The 20046-nt window shown below is 36.3% G+C and overlaps 1 protein-coding gene across 2 annotated transcripts in view; it reads right to left on the minus strand.

Moving 5' to 3' along the window:
• The window catches only part of ERICH1 (glutamate rich 1), a 114912-nt gene that overhangs the window by 56667 nt on the left and 38199 nt on the right, over positions 1–20046 (minus strand). For both annotated transcript variants that reach the window (XM_004463146.4, XM_058287987.2), the window contains exon 3: positions 4183–4317. In XM_004463146.4, the coding sequence (XP_004463203.1) occupies positions 4183–4317 (135 nt within the window). The remainder of the gene's footprint in view (positions 1–4182; positions 4318–20046) is intronic.

The raw sequence follows: 20046 nt of genomic DNA on the forward strand, positions 1-20046 counted from the left end.
GACCAATATCCATTATGAAGATAGATGCATAAATCCTCAACAAGGCAGTGGACTTGGCCCAGTGGTTAGGGCATCCGTCTACCACATGGGAGGTCTGCAGTTCTAACCCCGGGCCTCCTTGACCCGTGCGCAGCTGGCCCATGCGCAGTGCTGATGTGTGCAAGAAGTGCCATGCCATGCGGGGGTATCCCCTGCATAGGGGAGCCCCACACGCAAGGAATGCACCTGGTAAGGAGAACCACCCAGCACGAAAGAAAGTGCAGCCTGCCCAGGAATGGTGCTGTACACACAGAGAGCTGACACAACAAGATGACGCAACAAAAAGAAACACAGATTCCCGTGCTGCTGATAACAACAGAAGCGGACAAAGATGATGCAGCAAATAGACACAGAAAACAGACAACCAGGGTGGCGCGGGGAGGGGAAATAAATAAATAAATAAAACTTTTAAAAAAAAGTTAATGAGGTCTTTAAAAAAAAAAATCTTCAACAAAATACTAGTGAATCCAACAGCATATTAAAAGGATTATACACACCATGACCAAGTGGGATTATGCCAGGAATGATTCAAAAGAAAAGAATCAATCAGTATAATATATCATATTAATAAAATGAAGGGGGAAAAAATCACAGTTATCATTGATGCAGAAAAGGCATTTGACAAAATCCAATACCCATTCATGATAAAACCAACGCAGAAAAACAGTAAAAGAAAATAATTTCCCCAACATGATATAGGGCACATATAAAAAACCCACACTATAACATTATACTCAGTGGTGAAAGACTCAAAGCTTTCTCTGAGATCAGGAAAAAGGTAAGGATACCTACTATCACCACTTCTATTCACCATTACACTGGAAATTCTAGAGAGAGCATGAAATTATAGGCATCCAAATTGGAATGGAAGAAGTCAAATTATCTCAATTCACAGGTGACATAATATTATATAGAGAAAATCCCAAAGAATCCACAGGAAACCTACCAGAGTTAAAAAATATCAGCAAAGGGGTAGGATATAAGATCAACATACAAAAATCAGTGTGTTTCCATATACCAGCAAAGAACATTTCAAAATGCAAATTAAGAAAAGAACAATTCTATTTACAATAGCATCCAGAAGAATAAAAGTACCTAGGAATAAATACGAGGAGGTGAAGTACTTGTAAACTGAAAAGTACAGAATTTTGTTGAAAGAAATCAGAGAAGACCTAAATAAATGGCAACACATTCATGTTCATGTGTTGGAGGACTTAATGTTGTTAAAATGACAGCACTACCCAAAAGCACCAACAGACTCAACAAAATAACTATCAAAATCCCAGCTGCCAACTTTCTGCAAAATCCCAACTTTCTGCAAGAAAGTGGAAAACTTGCAGAAGTGGAAAAGCTGATCCTCTTATCCATATGGAAGGTGCCCCGAATAGTCAAATCAATATTGAAAAAGCACAACGTTGGAAGTCTCACACTTCTCGATTTGAAAACTTACTACAAAGTCACAGTAATCAAGATTCTGTTTGGTGATGAAAAAGTTTGGATACTGGATGTTGGTGATGGCAGCACTAGATTGGTAATGTAGTGAAAACTACTGAATTGTATACTTGAAAGTGGTTTACTACAAAGCTGGCATGAAGATAGACATATAGACCAATGTAATAGAACTGAGTTTAGAAAGAAACCCAAAAATCTATGGCCAAGTGATTTTTGATGAGGATGCTGTATTAGGCAGCCAAAGGAGTGCTGATGCAAAATAGTAGAAATTCGTTGGCTTTTTAGAAAGGGTATTATTTGGGGTAGGAGCTTACAGATACCAGGCCATGAAGCATAAGTTACTTCCCTCACCAAAGTCTATATCCATGTGTTGGAGCAAGATGGCTGCCGACGTCTGTGAGGGTTCAGGCTTCCTGGGTTCCTCTGGGCTCAGCTCCTCTCTTTTCTCCACAAGGTCAGCTGTAGACTATGAGGCTCTCTAGGCTTTGCCTCTCTCCACAAGGCTACCTGTAGACTGTCAGTTGAATGGCTCTGTCGCTCTCCCTGGGGTTTCTGCCAAGTCTAAGGAGCCATTTCTCTTCCTCTGTGTTCTTCTCCTGGCTCAGGTCCTCTCTTCCCGGGGCTTGCTTCTCTTTCCTCTGTATGCTGACTTCCTGGGGCTCCAGTTTAAGACTTCAGAATCAAACTCCAACATCAAAACTCCAATATCAGAAACCCTCAACTCTGTCCTTTGCCATGGCTTTTATCCATGAGTCTCCACCCACCAAAGGGCAGGGACTCAACACCCTACTGACATGGCCCAATCAAAGACCTAATCATAACTTCATCATGCTCAGGTTCAGCCCAGTTTACAAACATAATCCAATATCTATTTTTGGAATGCAAAACCATATCAAACTGCTATGCTAAATTCATTAACTGGGGATGGAATGGTCTCTTCAACAAATGTCAAAATCTGCCAGACACAAAAAGACAAACATTGGATGGTCTTGCTTATATGAAGTACTTAGAATAAGCAAGTTCACAGAGACATATAGTAGATTATAGGGTACTAGGAACCAGGCGGAGAGGGGAATGGAGAGATAAAGCTTAATGTAGGTACAGATTCTGTTTGAGGTGATAAAAAGGTTTAGATATTGGATACTGGTGATGGCAGCACTAGATTGGCAATGTAATGAAAATTATTGAATTGTATACTTGAAAGTGGCTATAGAGATGTTACTACACTAAAAAGTTCAAAGAAAAATGTAGCTTGGAATATGTTATCAAACTTTTAATAAAAGTAACTCCAGGCAAGTTATCCTAACAAAATGGAAAGAATCCTAATCTTATTCAATTCCCCTTCTAAAATGGAGTTTTTGGCAGTTGGTAGTTGTTGTTTTTGGAGAAACCAGCCTTCGCTATAACCAGTCTTTAGAGCAGTGGCCAGACTGCAGCCTGACCTCCTCTCACCTTCCTTCACATCAGGACCCATTAACTAGGAAAAGAGAGATAGGGGTTTAGTTCTATGTAATCCTTTAGAAACAGCTCTTTAAGAAAAATCATTGTCTATTTAGTACAAACATCTTCCCACTTCATCTAATGACATCACTCTAGGTTAATCCCTGATATAACCAGTTTGGGAAGTGGTATCTGGGTCACAGGACAAAGTGAAATTTTTTCAACCAAGGAGCCCCTGCCTAGTCCTGTCCTCATGGGTATCATCAACAGAGCTAACAGTCCACAATAGCATAGGAATGTATCCAATGTGACTTCTTACTGAAAATATTAAGTATATGATGAAGTATATTCACCAAAGTAATTTATCTTCATAAGAATATAATTAAATTTTCTAATTAAATAATCTGTTGATCTAATAATTATATTTAAGTCTTTCAACAGGGCTTGAAAAGATAAAAATATTATTCCTTAGCTCTCCCATATTGGGCTTTATGGTGTCTGATCCTTTAACTAGGACACCAGAAAAGGTCAGTCTAGTCAAAAACCACGTTAATTAAGGCTTATACTATATATTTTCACGCCTTACATTTCCTAAAAATCATCTGGAGAAAATTTAATTTGAAAATTCTAAATTCTTCTAAAGGAAGTTTTTCAAAGGATCAATTTAAAGGAAGAAGAACAACCACTGCAATTTTCAAATTAAAAATTTAATGGACATTAGCATTTCCACACTGAACAGTAAATTGTATTATTTTCTTCTCTGATCATTTTATTTCCCTTCATTCTTCAGATATTCAGCAACAAAATAAAATATAACATTTTCCCCCAAAAGGGATGCAGAATAAGTTATTTCCATGAATATAAAATTGATATACAATATGAGAAAATTTGGAAAGTTTGGAAAATTGAAAAGAAAAAGCTCTATTAAATTAAGTACTGTTAATTTTTTATTTAATTCCAGACTTTAATGCATTAACAAATGAAGCTATAATCATATTCCAACTTCAAATCCTCCCCATTCTAAATGTTTTTTCTCATTAATACAAATTTTTTATAATTATTTTCAATGACTGTAAAATAAATAAGGCTACTGTGTGGTTATACAATGATGCTTAAGTTATACTTCCCCATATACTTCTAATTATAAATCTAGATAAAGTTAATTTATACTACTGAAAAATTGGAAAATAATGCTTTAATCTATAAAGATAATAATCTTTCCTTCCCACCCCCAAAGGACCAACATTTTACCTTCTGTGTCATCACTGCTGGAAGACTTCTCAGATTTTGTGCAACTGGTCAACTCTGGCAAACATGGAATGTATCCCTCAGGAGGCAGACTTACTGTATACAGCCGTCTTTCAGAATGCATCTCAGTGTTATCACCTGAAATTATAAAAAAAGAAAAAAGAAAATAACATGAATTTATAAATATTAAATAATATAACCAGATATGTATTTGCTCTAGCATCATTTCTTTAACTAAATTCACTGAAGACATGAAATCAAATAATGCAGTAAAACATAATCACTGTTATAAATAACTGATTTTTAATAAGCCAAGTCTTTTGCCAGAAGAGCAACTCAGCTATATATACAGTGAGGAAAAAGGAATGATCTGTAATTTTTAAATAAGTTACTTATTTATGTAAACTTAGGGTTTTTGTGATATGATACAAAAATATAATTCATGAATACGAAGCAGAAAATAAAAATATCTCACATATACTCATCATCACAACATGAATCTTAACATTTTGATGCACATTCTTCATGGAATTTTTGTATGCTAACAAAACATACACATGGCATACACACACATAAATACATATGTTAAAGGGATCATACATTTTATCATTATACATTTACATATATATTATACATTAGAGATTTGTATGATATGTATGATATTTAAAAGAGACTATTGTGATAAATATAAAGGTATTTTAATGTATATATTTTAATAGCTGCCTTATATTCCTGGTTATGGATAAATTATAATTTAATCACTCTTCTGAATTTTACACATAGAGGTTAATTCTAAATTTTCAGAAGTACAAAAAGTTACTATGACCTTCCTTGTTGCATATAACTTTGCACACTTGGTCATTTAGTTCCTCAGGGTGCATTCTTAGAAATGGAATTTTTGGTTCAAAGAGCGTGTGCCTTTTGCTGGATTTTGATATATACCATTTAGAAAGATAACTGCTTTCTCCATAATCTCTTCAATATTAGGCAACATCTTTTTAAGCTTTATATTTTCATTTAAAATAAGCAGTGATTCTCTTATAGATAAACACAATTACTCTTTCCCATAAAAAATGATTTGATTTTAAAACAATAGTGAACAAAGATTGAACAAAATCACCAATACATAATAGAATGTGTGGTTTCAAGATATTAAAGTACAAAAACCTTGAAACATTTTCAAATTTCTCTGCCATCAATATTTTTCACTTTCTTTAAGGTAAGGTACAAGAATTCTAATTCTTAAATTAATGTGATTCACCACAGATGATTAATTACCATGTCATTCCCTGCTAGAATCAAGGGCAGAATGGAGACATTCTTCTAAGTATACTATCCCCTATCGGGTAACGTCAACATTTGATCATTTTTCATAGGGTATTTTTGGAAGCTTTTAATCAGCTAAATTTTTCTTAATAAGAAAGCTAAACAGAATTTAGAAATGTCATTGTTCATTTAATTATTAGGATGAATACAGGAGGTATCATAGAAGTGAAACATGAGATGATTCAAGCAATGAAAAATGACACGTTTAAGAAAAAGACTTCAAAAAGTGATATGCTAGGCAAACAATTCTCATAGTTAAGAATTCATATCCTGACTTGTAAGATGGACCTTTTAAACCACAAATGACAATATTATCTTAATGAAAGAGGTGAAGTAAAGGTATTAGAAAATAACCTTGGCCCTCAATTTGTTCATCTGTATTTTAAAGTGAACAGATAATCTATAATAGCTTCCATTTCTAATTTTTTTATACTTTTCTGGATAAAGTACAGTTTGTTGTTTTGACACGTACCCTTTTTACGAGTTAGACACTATATTCATTACCCAGGTAGTAGGCAAGGAAAAGATCAATTATATTTTATTTAACAGCTAGTAGCCATGTGATATTCTATACGTTTTCCTTCTCCACTTGACTCATAGAGCACTGCATTATTAGTCTCAGTAGTTAAACTGGAGCAGAGTTCCTTTGGGATCTAATCTCCCAGTGCAAGAGTTAGAGATACAGAGACTGCAAATCAGAATTCTACCTTCCTTGCTAACGAAAAGTCATAAAGCACTGATATTCCTAGAAAAAAAAATAAAGTCATCAAGGTTTGAAATTCTTAAGTATAAGAGAAAAAGTACAATTTAATTAGCTCTAGTTGGTAGATCGGCTTAAATTCATAGTTGTGAATTTTGACTGTATTTTTGGTCCTGGCCTTTGCTTTGTAGGATACTGTCAATCAAGCTTGATCTAATTCAACTTTATCGGGAACTATAATCCATTGCTTTGATCATCTTTTCACTGTTACATCCCTAATAAGTTCCTTTTCCTCCTTTCCCAGCTTAAGTTTTGTGGTTCTTGATTAGAACCACTCCTCCGCACATTCCTATAGACCCCCTGTCTCTTTCTCTTCCTCCAAAGGCAATTATACTGTACACTCTAATCTGGGCTACTCCTGGGCAGCTAAATGGCTATGGAGAAACACATGACCATGTGACTGTTCTCACTTCAAATGCAGGAGCACTCATCTCAAAGAGGTCCTGGGTGCTGACTGAAAATCACAGCCTGCCCCTGGTCTCTTTGTCCTAGCATCTCTTTATACTTCGTCCTCTCTAGTTCAATGACTTTTGCTTCCAATTTCTCTAGAGAAGTAAATCAGATTAGAGTTCCACGGGCTCCTACTAACACATCTACTGCAAGTAGAATCATCAGACATGACCTTCCTCTATCCTACAGACTGGCTGAGACCAGCCCCTTCATTCATGCCGCACCCCCACCCCTTCCACATCTTGTCAAAGATGCTGCGCTATCAATTCTTTCCTCTCTTACATGATCAATTTTCTTCTCTCTTATAATTCCCAGTAGCATATAAACATGCTGTTATTTCTCCAATCTTAAATACACATATATATATATATTGCCCTGCCTTCTCCCATCTACCACCAATCAGTATGCTCCTTGTGAAAGCTAAACTGCCTATATGTACCATCTTTAATTCCTCTACCCCCATTTTCTTTGGAACCAACTGCAATCAGTCTCTCTTGTTGAGGTCTAAATGGCATTCAAGTTTTGCTAAGCATACAACAATTATGACTTCTTTATTAAAGCCAATAGTTAATTACCTTACCAAGATCTTTTTATCAATTTCTGAGCTCTCTGCTGTTTCCAATATCCCATGCTTCCCCTCCAAGGTTCACTTTTATTTTTGCTAAAATACATTCTAAATAGTGCTTTCAATGAGGGTCTGGGAGAATGGTAAAATCTCTTATGCTTTGTAGGTATGAAATATCTTTATTTTGCCTCTTTTTACAGATTATATTTATTTATTTACTTAATAGGCATTACAATTACATAATTCAAGCAGTCAGAAGTACATGCAGTTAAAAATCCCCCTCCCCTCGCCTGTTCTCCAGCCACATAACTTCCCTCCCAGGAAGCAACTGTTATCATTTTCTTGTGCTTTCTTTCAGAGCTATTTGTGTATATAAAAACATATATATATTATTTCTTTTTTCTCCTTTAAAAAAAAAATCAATCCAGTAGCAAACTCTACACACTGCCTCCTTCATTTTTCACTTAATGATATATCTTGGTGCTAACTTCATTCACACAAAAAGACTGCTGCTCACTCCTTTTGATGGGCATGTATAATTCCATTGTACAAATGTACTATAATTTATTTAACCAATCTCCTACTAAAGAAAATTTAGACTTCTCCAATCTCTTTTTATTCTGAACGGTGTTTTGATGAATAACCTTGAACATGTCATTTTCTACACGTGTAAGTAAATCTATAGCAAGAATTGCTAGAGGTATAATTGCTGGTCCACAGTATACATTATAACTTAGATACTGACAGACTGCCCACCCTTCAAAAAGACTGTACCAATGTATACTTCAACTAACCATGCAGGAGTGCCTGTTCCTTTCTGCTGACACTGTGTTGACAAATTTTTTCAAATATGACCATTTGACAGTTGAAAAATGGTATCTCAATACACTTTCAATTTGTATTTCTCTTGAAATCAATGCAATATTAATGCTAAGAGAGCACCTACATATGTTTCTGTGAATTGCCTCAATTTTCCTTTGCCCATTTCTGTTTTGAGCTATTTCATCATTTTCTGTTACGTATTAGGGAAATGCACCATTTATCAGTACTAGGAGATGCAATATTTTTTCACTCTTATTTATCTTCTGATTTTGCTAAAATTTTGTTTTTTTGATCATATAAAAATATCAACTTCATAAGGTATACTTAGCCATTTTTTTCTTTTGTGACCCTCGATTGTGCACGAAATTCTACAGAGGAAAATTTCTTACTTTATGGTTTCAAGTTTTTAGATTTGGCTATCAGGTCCTTTTGGAACTTGGCCAAATGAAGTTGAGGAAATGTGTGGTCCCACCCAATTTGCTTTTTCCCAGACTTAGCCAATTGTCACCAACATATCTATTACATAACTCACAATGCACTTATCTGCGTTCCCTGCTCTTGCTCACTGATTCCTCCTCCCCTGCTCTTGAAATCAGCTTGTCTGTTTATACAATTCCAATAGAACTTGCTGTTATGATGGAAATGTTCTATATCTGTGTGTCCAATATACTAGTCACAAACCTCATGTGGCTACTGAGCACTTGAAATACAGCTAGTGTGATTGGAGAATTGTAAATTTTTAATAATTTTAAATTAAATTAAAGTTATACAGTCACATGTGGATGAACCTAATTAGACAGTACAGTTCCAGAGCAATAGTTAATATTTCTCGGTATGTTGGAAGATATCTATGACAAGTATAGTCTAAGAAGGACTATTTCTTCTGGAAAAGTCTCAATACAACGATCTCACTTGTCTCAAATTTCAAACATTCCTTCATTTTCTACACATGCATAACTCTTTCTATCACTTTGCTGGGTTCTGACTGAGAAATTTTTAGTACTACCTTCAATTCATAAACTTGTTGTAAATGAGTTGAGCCTACAGTTCCCATCTTTTAATTTTACTATTTTTATTTTCAAGATAGAGATGATTCTTTCCTATAACTACCTGTTCTTTATTTCATTTTTGTTTCAAAATTCTTTTTTTTTAATAGAAATGCTATTATCGATCTCCTAGATAACTCTCAATGTATTTTATATAAGCCTTTTCTTGGAAAATGGAAAAAGCTCTACTCAACCACTGGACCCAGAAACCAGAAAGTCATTCAGGATTTATCTTTCTCTTTTCCCTGCAATTCAGCAGCAAATGTTAATGTCAATTTTACCTCCTAAATATATCTTAGAGAACATACTGCCATCTCTGTTGCCACCAATATGGTCTGTTCCATAAATCATCCCTCACCTGGACTACTGCAACCTCTTCCTAACAGATGATCCTACCTTGTTCCCCTCCCCGCCCATCCATTCTTATCGCAGCCACCATCTTTTAAAACCAAATTATATCCCATCTCTCTCACGCTTTGAGAAAGCCTTAATGCCTTCTGAGAGCACTTACCCCAGTCTCTACCTTAAAGGTCTCTGCACATGCTATTCCTTCTGTCTAGAAAGTTCTCTTCACCAGGCTCCTTCCGACCCTTCAGGTTCCAGCTTCTGTGACTTCTCAATGATCTATTTAAATGAGGTCTCTGTGACACCTGCCACACCTCCATTAAACCATCTCAGCACTATTTTCTCCTTAACAGATATTCAGCAGATATCTGCACCCCTACCATGTACTAGCATAGTTTTGTTTTTCATATTTTGCAGTTACTTATTAATTCACATATTTTACTGTGTCCCCAACTAAAAGGTGAAGGACATGATGGCAGGGTGTTTCTGTTTCATTACTCTAAAATCAGCACTGTACAGTGCCTAGCAAACAGTGGGCACTCAATATATTTATTGAATAAATCAATGACAGAACCATTATTCTCTATATAGCTTCTTTAACACTATTGTAGATAATATCTCCACTTATCCCTAGTAATTTCATAGCTCTAGTTCAACTTAAAACTTACAAACCCAAGACCTGAAGCATCACATTGGGAAGATAAAACTGGTACAATGGCTATGAGATTAAGTGTAAGTCTAGAATCACATCTGCTTTCAAAAAAATTTTAATTCATTCTACTAACTGTAACTAGCCTTGTGACCTAAGCCTCCACTTCCTCATCTGTAGAATAAAACAATCTAATTTAGAGGATTATTTGGCACAGTACCTCACAACAGAATTTATTTAACTAATATCAGTAATGATAACAAAGAGGTATTACAAGTGGAATACAATTCTGGAGAAACTTTTGCCACTACAACGTATTTGAAGCTGGTGCAAAATGGCAGTCCTCGATACTTGACTTGATTATATGCTTCATTTAACTCTTTCCTCAGACCTTGGGTAGGCTCAAAATGAAGTTTATTAAGTTCACTCATGAGGTGATCAAATATTATGAGCTGCCTTCTCTGTGCCAGCCACTGTGAAAGGTGCTAGGGATATTATAATGTAGTTTCATCCTTCAGACACCTACCATTCTAAAATGACAGGCAGAAAAGAAATAATGTGATATCTGCAGATTATACAAAAAGTTATGGAGGACGTAATTAACGTAACATAGTATATAATTAGGTGGGCAGACAGAGATACTACTCAATATATAATACTCAATATATAATACTCAATATTATAAAGGTGGCAGTGCTTCCCAAATTTACTTAGAGAGTAAATGTAATTCCAATTAAAATCCCTAAAGGATCTGTAGCATACTTATGGACACACAAATATGTCGTAATAGAATAAAATCAAGGACTGGAATACACAGTTCCTTTATTAGAATAAAATATATGTAGACATATCATTCTGCCTTGTTTTTTTCATTTGTCATTACCAATGATACATAGAGCTAATTCATTGCTTTAAAGAAGCCTAGAGTATCCTATTAAATGAACAAGTCACACTTAATTTATCTATTTCCTTAATAATGGTCATAGAGGTTATTAAAGGAGATTTTGACAAAACAAGTTCTGGGTTTTCCACTCTATTATCTTAAAAAGAAAATAACTTTTAAAAAGTTAAAGTGAACATGGTCATTGAAATAAGTATAAAATACATGAAAATTATTTAAGAAAGTGTAAAAATTTCTCACAATTCCATAATAAGACAGCTACCACTAACAACTGATGAACTGATTGCGCTCAAATTGCTCATATGGTTTAAATACAATTTTTTTCTCTTTTAACCAAGGGCATTTGCAATATCCATATACATTCTTTAATAGCACGATTTTAATGGTTGAATAACATTCCATCTTATGAGTGTGGCACCTATCACTTAGCCAACTTCAACTGTTAAATATTCATACTCTAACTTTAGCTATTATAGAAGTAACCAGATGTCAGCTAAGGTTTTCCTTCCTCTTGGAGATTGAAAGAAACTTGGCTCAGACTCCCAATTACATGACCTGTGACAGTCCAGAGGCCTCCTACTATTTTGGCAAATCCTTGAGGTGACATACTTTTTCATCATATACTCCGCCCTGGCTCCTGTTTTTTGCAGACACTTCTATTCCTTGTCAACTCAGACGGAAAACTCAAGCCCTTCTTTTTCTACAAACAATCCACTTACCCCAAGCACTTCAAGAGTTGAGTATTTTACTGGCAATTTGAGGGGGAGGGGAGGGGTCAGATCAAGTTCTCCATGGATCTTTGTCATTTGGTAACCTTCCCTCCCACCCTGTCCTTGAACATCTCACGCACAGTTGTTTACCCTCCTATAGAAGTCTTGGGGACCTCCAATATCCATGCCCTCAGCAACCCAAACAGGCTTTCCTCTGTGGAGCAATTATCACTACAGCAATACAGAAAATAGAATTTTCTAGGAGAAAGAGTCAGATTCAGGATATGCTCATGGATTTTGTATGGGTTCTGAGCAAAGTAGAGCAGCAAAGGATGACCAGTGCTTTAGGCTTAAGAAACTGTAAGAAGGAAGATGTCCATTAGACAGCCTTCTCAGCAGAGGTGACGGGCAGGCAGATGGCCATGCAGTGCTTTATGAGTTATATCAGAGTAAGAATCTGAGTTGGGGAATAGGTCCAGGCTGGAGAACTAAATCTGGGATTCAGAAGTAGCTTCATATATGGAAACAGAAGCCTTGAGATTGGATAAATTTAGGAAGTAGGTATAGATAAGAGAATAAACATGAGAAATGAGTTCTGAGGTGCTCTACTATTCACATTTATATGTGTGAATCATCTTAGTGTGCAAAAGGGAACGATTGGGGAAAATGGATGTGGCTCAATTGACAGAGCTTCCGCCTACCAAACAGAAGGTCTAGGGTTTGATACCCAGGGCTTCCTGGCCCATGTGGCAAGCAGGCCCACATGGAATGCTGCCACGTGCAAGGGGTGCCGCCCCACAAAGGGAGTGCAGCCCGCCCAGGAGTGGTGCTGCCCACATGGAGAGCTGACGCAGCAAGATGATGCAACAAAAAAGAGACACAGAGAAGAGACAATATGAGACGCAAGGCTGAGGTGATGCAAGAGAATGGTCACCTCTCTCTCACTCTGGAAGGTCCCAGGATGGGTTCTTGGAACCAGCTAATGAGAATACAACAGACAGAAGAACACACAGCAAATGGACACAGAGAGCAGACAATGGGGGTGGGGGGTGGGGGGAGAAGTAAAAAAAAAAAAAAGGGAATGATTGGGTCAAAGAACATAAAAATGTAATATTTTAAAACATACTATAAATCTTCCCTTCAGAAAGGCTGTAATAAGTGACATTTCCACCAGCAATTTATAAGTATGTATTTTCCTGAATTCTCAATGACAAGGTAGCAAGACATACTTTAGAAAAACTCCTTTTGCCCACTTGGTAGGAAAAAAGTTGTCTTTATCTGCACATCTTTAATGACTATTAGGGAGGTTCTCGTCTGTATTCATCTTGTATAAGGAACAAGTTTCATGCACAACTGCTTATTCTACTTCATTCAACAATATGGCTACCATTACTTTAAAATGACATATTTTAGGTTAATTATGCTCAAGGAAAAGTTGTCTGCACGGGTTAAATGGCAAAGAGCTACTACATGGAGTATTCATCTCAGGAGATGGCTCTGAACTGGAGAGAGTTGACAACATATAACAGATCCCATGTCCTGGCTAGTTTTCTTCTGTTTTGTATTATAATATTTCAAGAAATCAAATTGAAAACAAATTCATGGATATAAATCAGAGCAGTTACTTTTGCAGTATTTTATGAGCTAATCGGCATAAAAAATCCCCAAAGAAATGTGCCCAGAGTGCTGCCGAACAGGGTTTGAGGCTAAGTTCCTAGCCTCCTGTGAGTGGCAATGGCTGGGGGAATCTCCTCACCAGAGGTCAAGTTGCTTCTGCCCTACGGGAGGCTCGGAGGAGCCTGCAATCCTCCTGCTGGTCACTGCCTCCTCTAGGGACTACTCATCAGAACATTTTCAGTCTAGAAGGATAATAGCTTGTATTTTCCTTCTGATTTTCCTATTTCAACAAATTTCAGTGTCCAATATCTCAATATGCAAAGTACACATAAAACAAAGCCTAAAAGAGCCCCACAGTTCCCATGATGAATTCTCATTATCCAGCTTACAAACTACAATTTCATTACAGCCTTTTTATGCACAATAAAAAGTTTCTGTGCTTTGTATTTGTTAATTGAAAGTGCTCTGCTTTAAAAAAAAATCTGCCAAATAGGATATATTTCCAAGCCACTTTTTATTTGAATGGTAAACAATTCATCTATTTACCACATCCAGAATTTTATTCTCTCACAAAACCTTTTCCCACCATTAGTGTCAAACCATCAGCTTGAGCACATTAAGTCAGCATATGTACATCTGTATAGCAGAGCTAGCTTTCAAAGACACTTTCTTTCTCAACACAGTATTTCCTAAAAGCAAGAAGAGCAGGACACTAAAAATGCCCATTTTTTTAAATAACAAATTTTAAGTTATCTTTGCTTCTCTACTGAACATTAATGAGAAAGTAGGATGCAAAACGGGGGGCTAGATATAAAGGAATGAATTACTATTGAGCCTTGATACAGGCTACCATTTCCTTTCTCATGGCTTTTGCATTGCTTTATATCCATGAACACTTAACTACTTAATCATATTTTTGGTAAAATATTCACATATTAGAGGCTTCTGTTACTGATATGACTGATAAGAATATGAAAAACGCCCTTGCAAAACACCTAAAAGCCACAAGTAAAATATTCAAATACTCTTTAAATGCATAGCTCAGCTCTCAAAACAGTAAGAGTAATCCCAGGGGACCAAAAATGAAGAAAGAAATCTTGAGAGTAAGCATACAAGCTAAAACTGCAATATCACAGATGATATTAATTCTCCCAAAACTAATACATAAATACAATACAAATGCAAATGAACTTAAGAGGATTTTTTAAATCTTTAAAAAAATTTTTAAAAAATAAGCCTTAGATTACATAAATGTTACATCAAAAATATAGGGAATTCCCATATGCTACCCCCACTTCCCTCCCATACTTTCCCCCATTAACAACATCTTTCATTAGTGTGGTACATTTGTTACAACTGACGAACACATATTTTAGCACTGCTACTAACCATGGTCAATAATTTATAATTTACATTTTGCACAACACAATTTTATAGGTTCTGACAAAATGTAGAATGGCCTGTATCCGTCATTGCAATGTCATGCAGGATAATTCCAATGTCCCACAAATGTCCCATGTTATACCTATTCTTCCTTCTGCCTCTCCTCAGAACCTCTGGTGGCCACTGCCTTTACATCAATGATACAAGTTCTTCCATTCGTAGACTAATAAATCTACTTTAGTCCATATTTGCATTTCCTCCACATTTGTTCATTTGGCAATCTTGAGGATTTTGGGATGGTGATGCCCATTCTGTTTCCCATCAAGAGGGGGCTTAGATCCCATGGGGCAGATAGCTGGAACTGTCTTGCCTATAGTTGTAGATACTCTCTCTTTTTTGGGGTGGGTGTTGTCCATCATCATCCTTTTGTTAGTTGTCCTGGGTGAGCCTAATGAACTGGAGAGTAGGGGTTGCAACTCTGCTGAGATTCAGGACTCAATCAGCATATGAACAGACAAAAGATTTTAGTCTCTGGGACATCTATTTAATGAATATAGTGCTAATTATAAGTTCAAATAAAAAAGGCAGAAGAGTCATGTGTAGGGAAATTATAAATGAGTCTAACTCCAGTACATTGGGGAGCATTTATTCTGAAGAAAGGCCCACTGACAGGGTGCCATATTCCTGAGATTGTCTGCCCTGCTTGAAGTATTTTGATGTCTCTAGAGTCCAGGAGCTCCCTTGCTTGAGGCACTGTTCATTGTGGCAGTCAATGAGATCCTGCTGAGACAAGCATAAGCGTAGTAGTCGCTAGAATGACATCCCTACTCACTTTGAAATCTCCAAGCCATAAAATCTCATTTGTATTTAATATTTCCTCCTTTTGGTCAAGGTCTTTATCCAAATGCTTTGCTAGTTGGTGCTTGGTAATTATCCCTCAGTGCCAGGGAGTCTCATCTCCAGGAGTCATGTCCCAAGCCAGGAGGAAGGTAGTGAGTTTATATGCTGAGTTTGGCTTACGGAAAGGCCACATTTGAGCAACAAAGAGGCTTTCAGGAGGCAACTCTTAGGCAATATATAATACTAGGCTAAGTTTAAATTTCACAAGAAAAGGTTCAAAAGTACAGCCATCAATATCAAGGGCCTGGAGTAATGCTCTGTCCTCCTTTGCTAGGTACTGCCCATGTACTTCGGAAATTCTTACCATTTTATTAGAGAACGTAGCAGGACTCCCCAGGATGGGAATTCAATATTCTTTTGGTTATTATAGGAGTCTTCACCAAAAAGACAGCATCCCATGACCACTTGAACATATTCGTATGCCATAGGGCATACGCCAGGTATACCTCTCCCCACACATCACCTCCATCACTGACGCCCCACACCAGGGGTCCTCCTCTGCCACAGTTGTGACCCTTCTGCAATCCAAAATCTCCCCAAAAGCAAAGCAAAAAAATAATAAATAAAATACAGAAATAAAATATTTTCATTATGTCTTTTATTACCATAATACCTGTTATTCCTTATACACAGTGACAATTTCTTATGTTCTCCCAGGGTCTTTTTTTTTTTTTTTTTTTTGCTTGATCTTCAAAGAAGTAGTAGATTACAGAAAACTCACATAGAAAATATAGGGAATTCCCATATACCCAAACCCTTCCCCCTTTCCCACTCTCCCCTAATAATAACATTTTACTTGTGCATGGTACATTTGTTATAATTGATGTACAGTATTGAGGCATTGTTACTAATCATGGTAAACAGTTTACTTTATGGTTTACATTTTATACCACATATTGATATGTTTTGACAAAATTTAAAATGGCGAGATCCATCATTGCAAGACCATTCAGAAAAATTCCAATGCCCTAAAAATGCCCAAAGTTCCATCTATTCTATTCTTTACTCATCCTCCCCTTGTAATCTGTGGTAACCACTAAACTTCAATTTTTGAAGTATCAGGTTCATAGCTACATGCAATAATACTGAGGGTTGATGTAGAGGTCTGTTTTCTTTTATTAGGTATGGCCCATGTTCTTGAAAGGGGGAGATTCTTGGCCCCTCTAATTGAGAACACAGCATAGTGAGATAACACACTATAATAAGATGAACATTTTCATACTCCATAAAACATCCTCAGGAACACCCTTTCCTGCATATTTCCCCATCCCTAACACTCTGCCCTAGTAACCCTACCCTGCCATATTTGCCAAAAGAACATTCCCACCACTGTACTTTTAACCACAGATCTACAAATCCCCAGAGTTGTTCCTTCCTTCGGCCCTCCCCCTAATTCCATGGATAGTCCAACCCTCCATACACTTCCCCTCACATTCCAACACCATCAAACCCAGTCACATCACTGCCCACCCACCCCCTTCCACCTTATCATAGATTTTGCCCTTATTGAGTACTGGCTCACCACCCTCTACTCCCTTTCTGTCTCTTGATAACCTATCTTCCAAACTCTAGCTCGGTAAGTCTGTTCAATTGGCTTAAGTCATATCAGTGAGGTCATGTAATATTTGCAGCAACTGACTGTCTTCACTCTACATAATGTCTTCAAGATTCACCCATGTTGTGCCATGTGCTAATACTGCATTCCTTCTTAGAGCTGAGTAATATTCAATTGTATGTATATATCACAATTTGCTTATCCATTCATGTGTTGATGGACACTTGAGTTGCTTCCAACTTTTGGCAATAGTGAATAATGCCACTTTGAACATTGGTGTGCATGCATCTGTTCGTGCCCCTGCTTTCAATTCTTTCGGGTATATACACAGCAGTGGGATTGCTGGATCATATGACAGTTCTATAGTTAGCTTTCTGAGAAATCGTCAAACTGTCCTCCACAAGGGCCGCATCATTCTACATTCCCACCAGCACTCGATGAGGGTTCCCTTTCTTCCATAACCTTTCCAACACTTGTAGTTCTCTGTTTTTTCCATAGCCACTAGTCTAATGGACGTAAGATGATATCTCACTGTAGTTTTGATTTGTATTTCCCTAATAGCTAGTGATGTTGAGTATCTTTTCATGTGTTTTTCAGCCATTTGTACTTCTTTGGAGAAATGTCTATTCAAGACTCTTGACTATTTTTAAAGTGCGCTGTTTGTCTTCTATATTTTCGAGATGTAGAATTTCTTTATATATGCTGGATATTAGGCCATTATCAGACAAATGGTCAGCAAATATTTTCTCCCATTGAGTAGGCTGCCTTTTTACTTCCTTGACAAACTCCTTTGAAGCACAAAAGTTTTTAATTATGAGGAAGTACCATTTATCTGTTTTTTCTTTCATTGCTCATACTTTGGGTGGAAAGTTTATGAAACCATTTCCTACTACAAGATCTCATAAATGCTTCCTTACATTATCTTCTAGGAGCTTTATCATTTTGCCTCTTATATTTAGGTCTTTGATCCATCTTGAGTTAATTTTTACATAGATCATGAGATGGTGATCCTCTCTCATTCTTTCGGATATGGATGTCCAGTTCTTCAAGCATCATTTGTTGAAAAGGCCATTCTGTCCCAGTTGAGAGGGCTTGGTGGCCTTGACAAATATCAATTGACTGAATATGCGAGGATTGATATCAGAACGCTCAATTCAGTTCCATTGGTCAGCAAATCTATCCTTGTGCCAATACCACGCAATTTTGACCACTGTAACTTTGTATTATGCTTTAAAGTCAGGTAGTGTAATTCCTACAATTTTTTTTCAATGTTTTGGCTATTCCAAATAAATTTCTTCATTAGCTTTTCCAATTCAGTAAAAAATGCTGTTGTAATTTTTATTGGGATTGCATTAAATTGGTAAATCAATTTTGTAGGACAGATAACCTTAATGATGTTTAGTCTTTCAATCCATGAACATGGACTATTCTTCCACTTATTTAGGTTTTCTTTGATTTCCTTTAACAATGTTGTGTACCTTTCTTTGTACAAGTCCTTTACATCTTTAGTTAAGCTTATTTCTAGGTATTTGATTCTTATAGTTACTATTGTAAATGGAATTTCTTTCATGATTTCCTCTTCAGATTGCTCATTATTGGTGTACAGTAATGCACCGATTTTTGTGTGTTGATCTTATATCCTGCCACTTTACTGAATTCATTTATCAGCTCTAGAAGGTTCGTTGTAGATTTCTCTATGTATATAATCATGTTATCTGCAAACAGTGAATTTTTAGTTTCTTCCTTTCCAATTTAGATGTCTTTTATATCTTTTTCTTGCCTACTTAGGCTCGAGCAAGTACTGCTAACACAATATTAAATAAGAGTGGTGACAATGGGCATCCTTGTCTTGTTCCAGATCCTACAGGGTAAGCCTTTAGTATTTCATCATTGAATATGATGTTGGCTGTGGGTTTTTCAAACACACCCTTTATCATAACAAGAAAGTTTCCTTCTATTATTACCTTTTCATCAAGAAAGGATGCAGTGTTTTGTCAAATGCTTTTTCTGCATCAATAGAGGTAATTATGTGTTTTTTTCTTTCAACTGTGGTGTATTACACTAATTGATTTTATGTTGAACTATCCTTATATACCAGGGAAGAAACCCACTTGGTCATGGTGTATAATTTACTTGACGTGTTGTTGAGTACTATTAGCAAGTGTTTTGTTGAGGATTTTAGCATCCAGGTTCATTAGAGAGATTGTTCTATAGTTTTGCTTTGTTTTGTTTTGTTTTGTTTTTGCATCTTTCTGTGGCTTTGGAATTAGGGTGATGTTGGCATCATAGAATGAGTTAGGCAACATTCCCTTCACTTCTATTTTTTGGAAGAGTTTAAGCAGGATTGGTGTTAGTTCTTTTCAGAATGATTGGTAGAATTCACTTATGAAGCCTTTTGGTCCTGGGCTCTCCTCAGTGGGGAGGTTTTTCGATGATAATTCAATTCATTGTGATCAGTCTGTGGAGTTCATCAATTTCTTTGTCAATGTAGGCTGCTTGGGTGTTTCCAGAAATTCGTCCATTTCATCTAAGTTAGTCATCTTTTTGGCATACAACTTTTCAAAGTATCCTCTTATAAAACTCTCTATTTCTGTGGGATCAATGGTGATATGCCCTCCCTCTTTTTTTTTTTTAAATGTATTTGCATTTTCTTTCTTTTTTCTTGGTTAGTCTAGCTAAGGGTTTGTCAATTTTACTAATCTTCTCAAAGAACCAGCTTTTGGTTTTATCAATTTTTCTAGTGTTATTTTATTCTCAATTTCATTAAGCTCTGTTCTAATCTTTCAATCTTTCTGCTTGCTTTGGGATTAGTTTGTTGTTCTTTTTCTAGTTCCATTA

Source organism: Dasypus novemcinctus, chromosome 25 (genome assembly GCF_030445035.2).
Source record: "Dasypus novemcinctus isolate mDasNov1 chromosome 25, mDasNov1.1.hap2, whole genome shotgun sequence".
Taxonomy (NCBI): domain Eukaryota; kingdom Metazoa; phylum Chordata; class Mammalia; order Cingulata; family Dasypodidae; genus Dasypus; species Dasypus novemcinctus.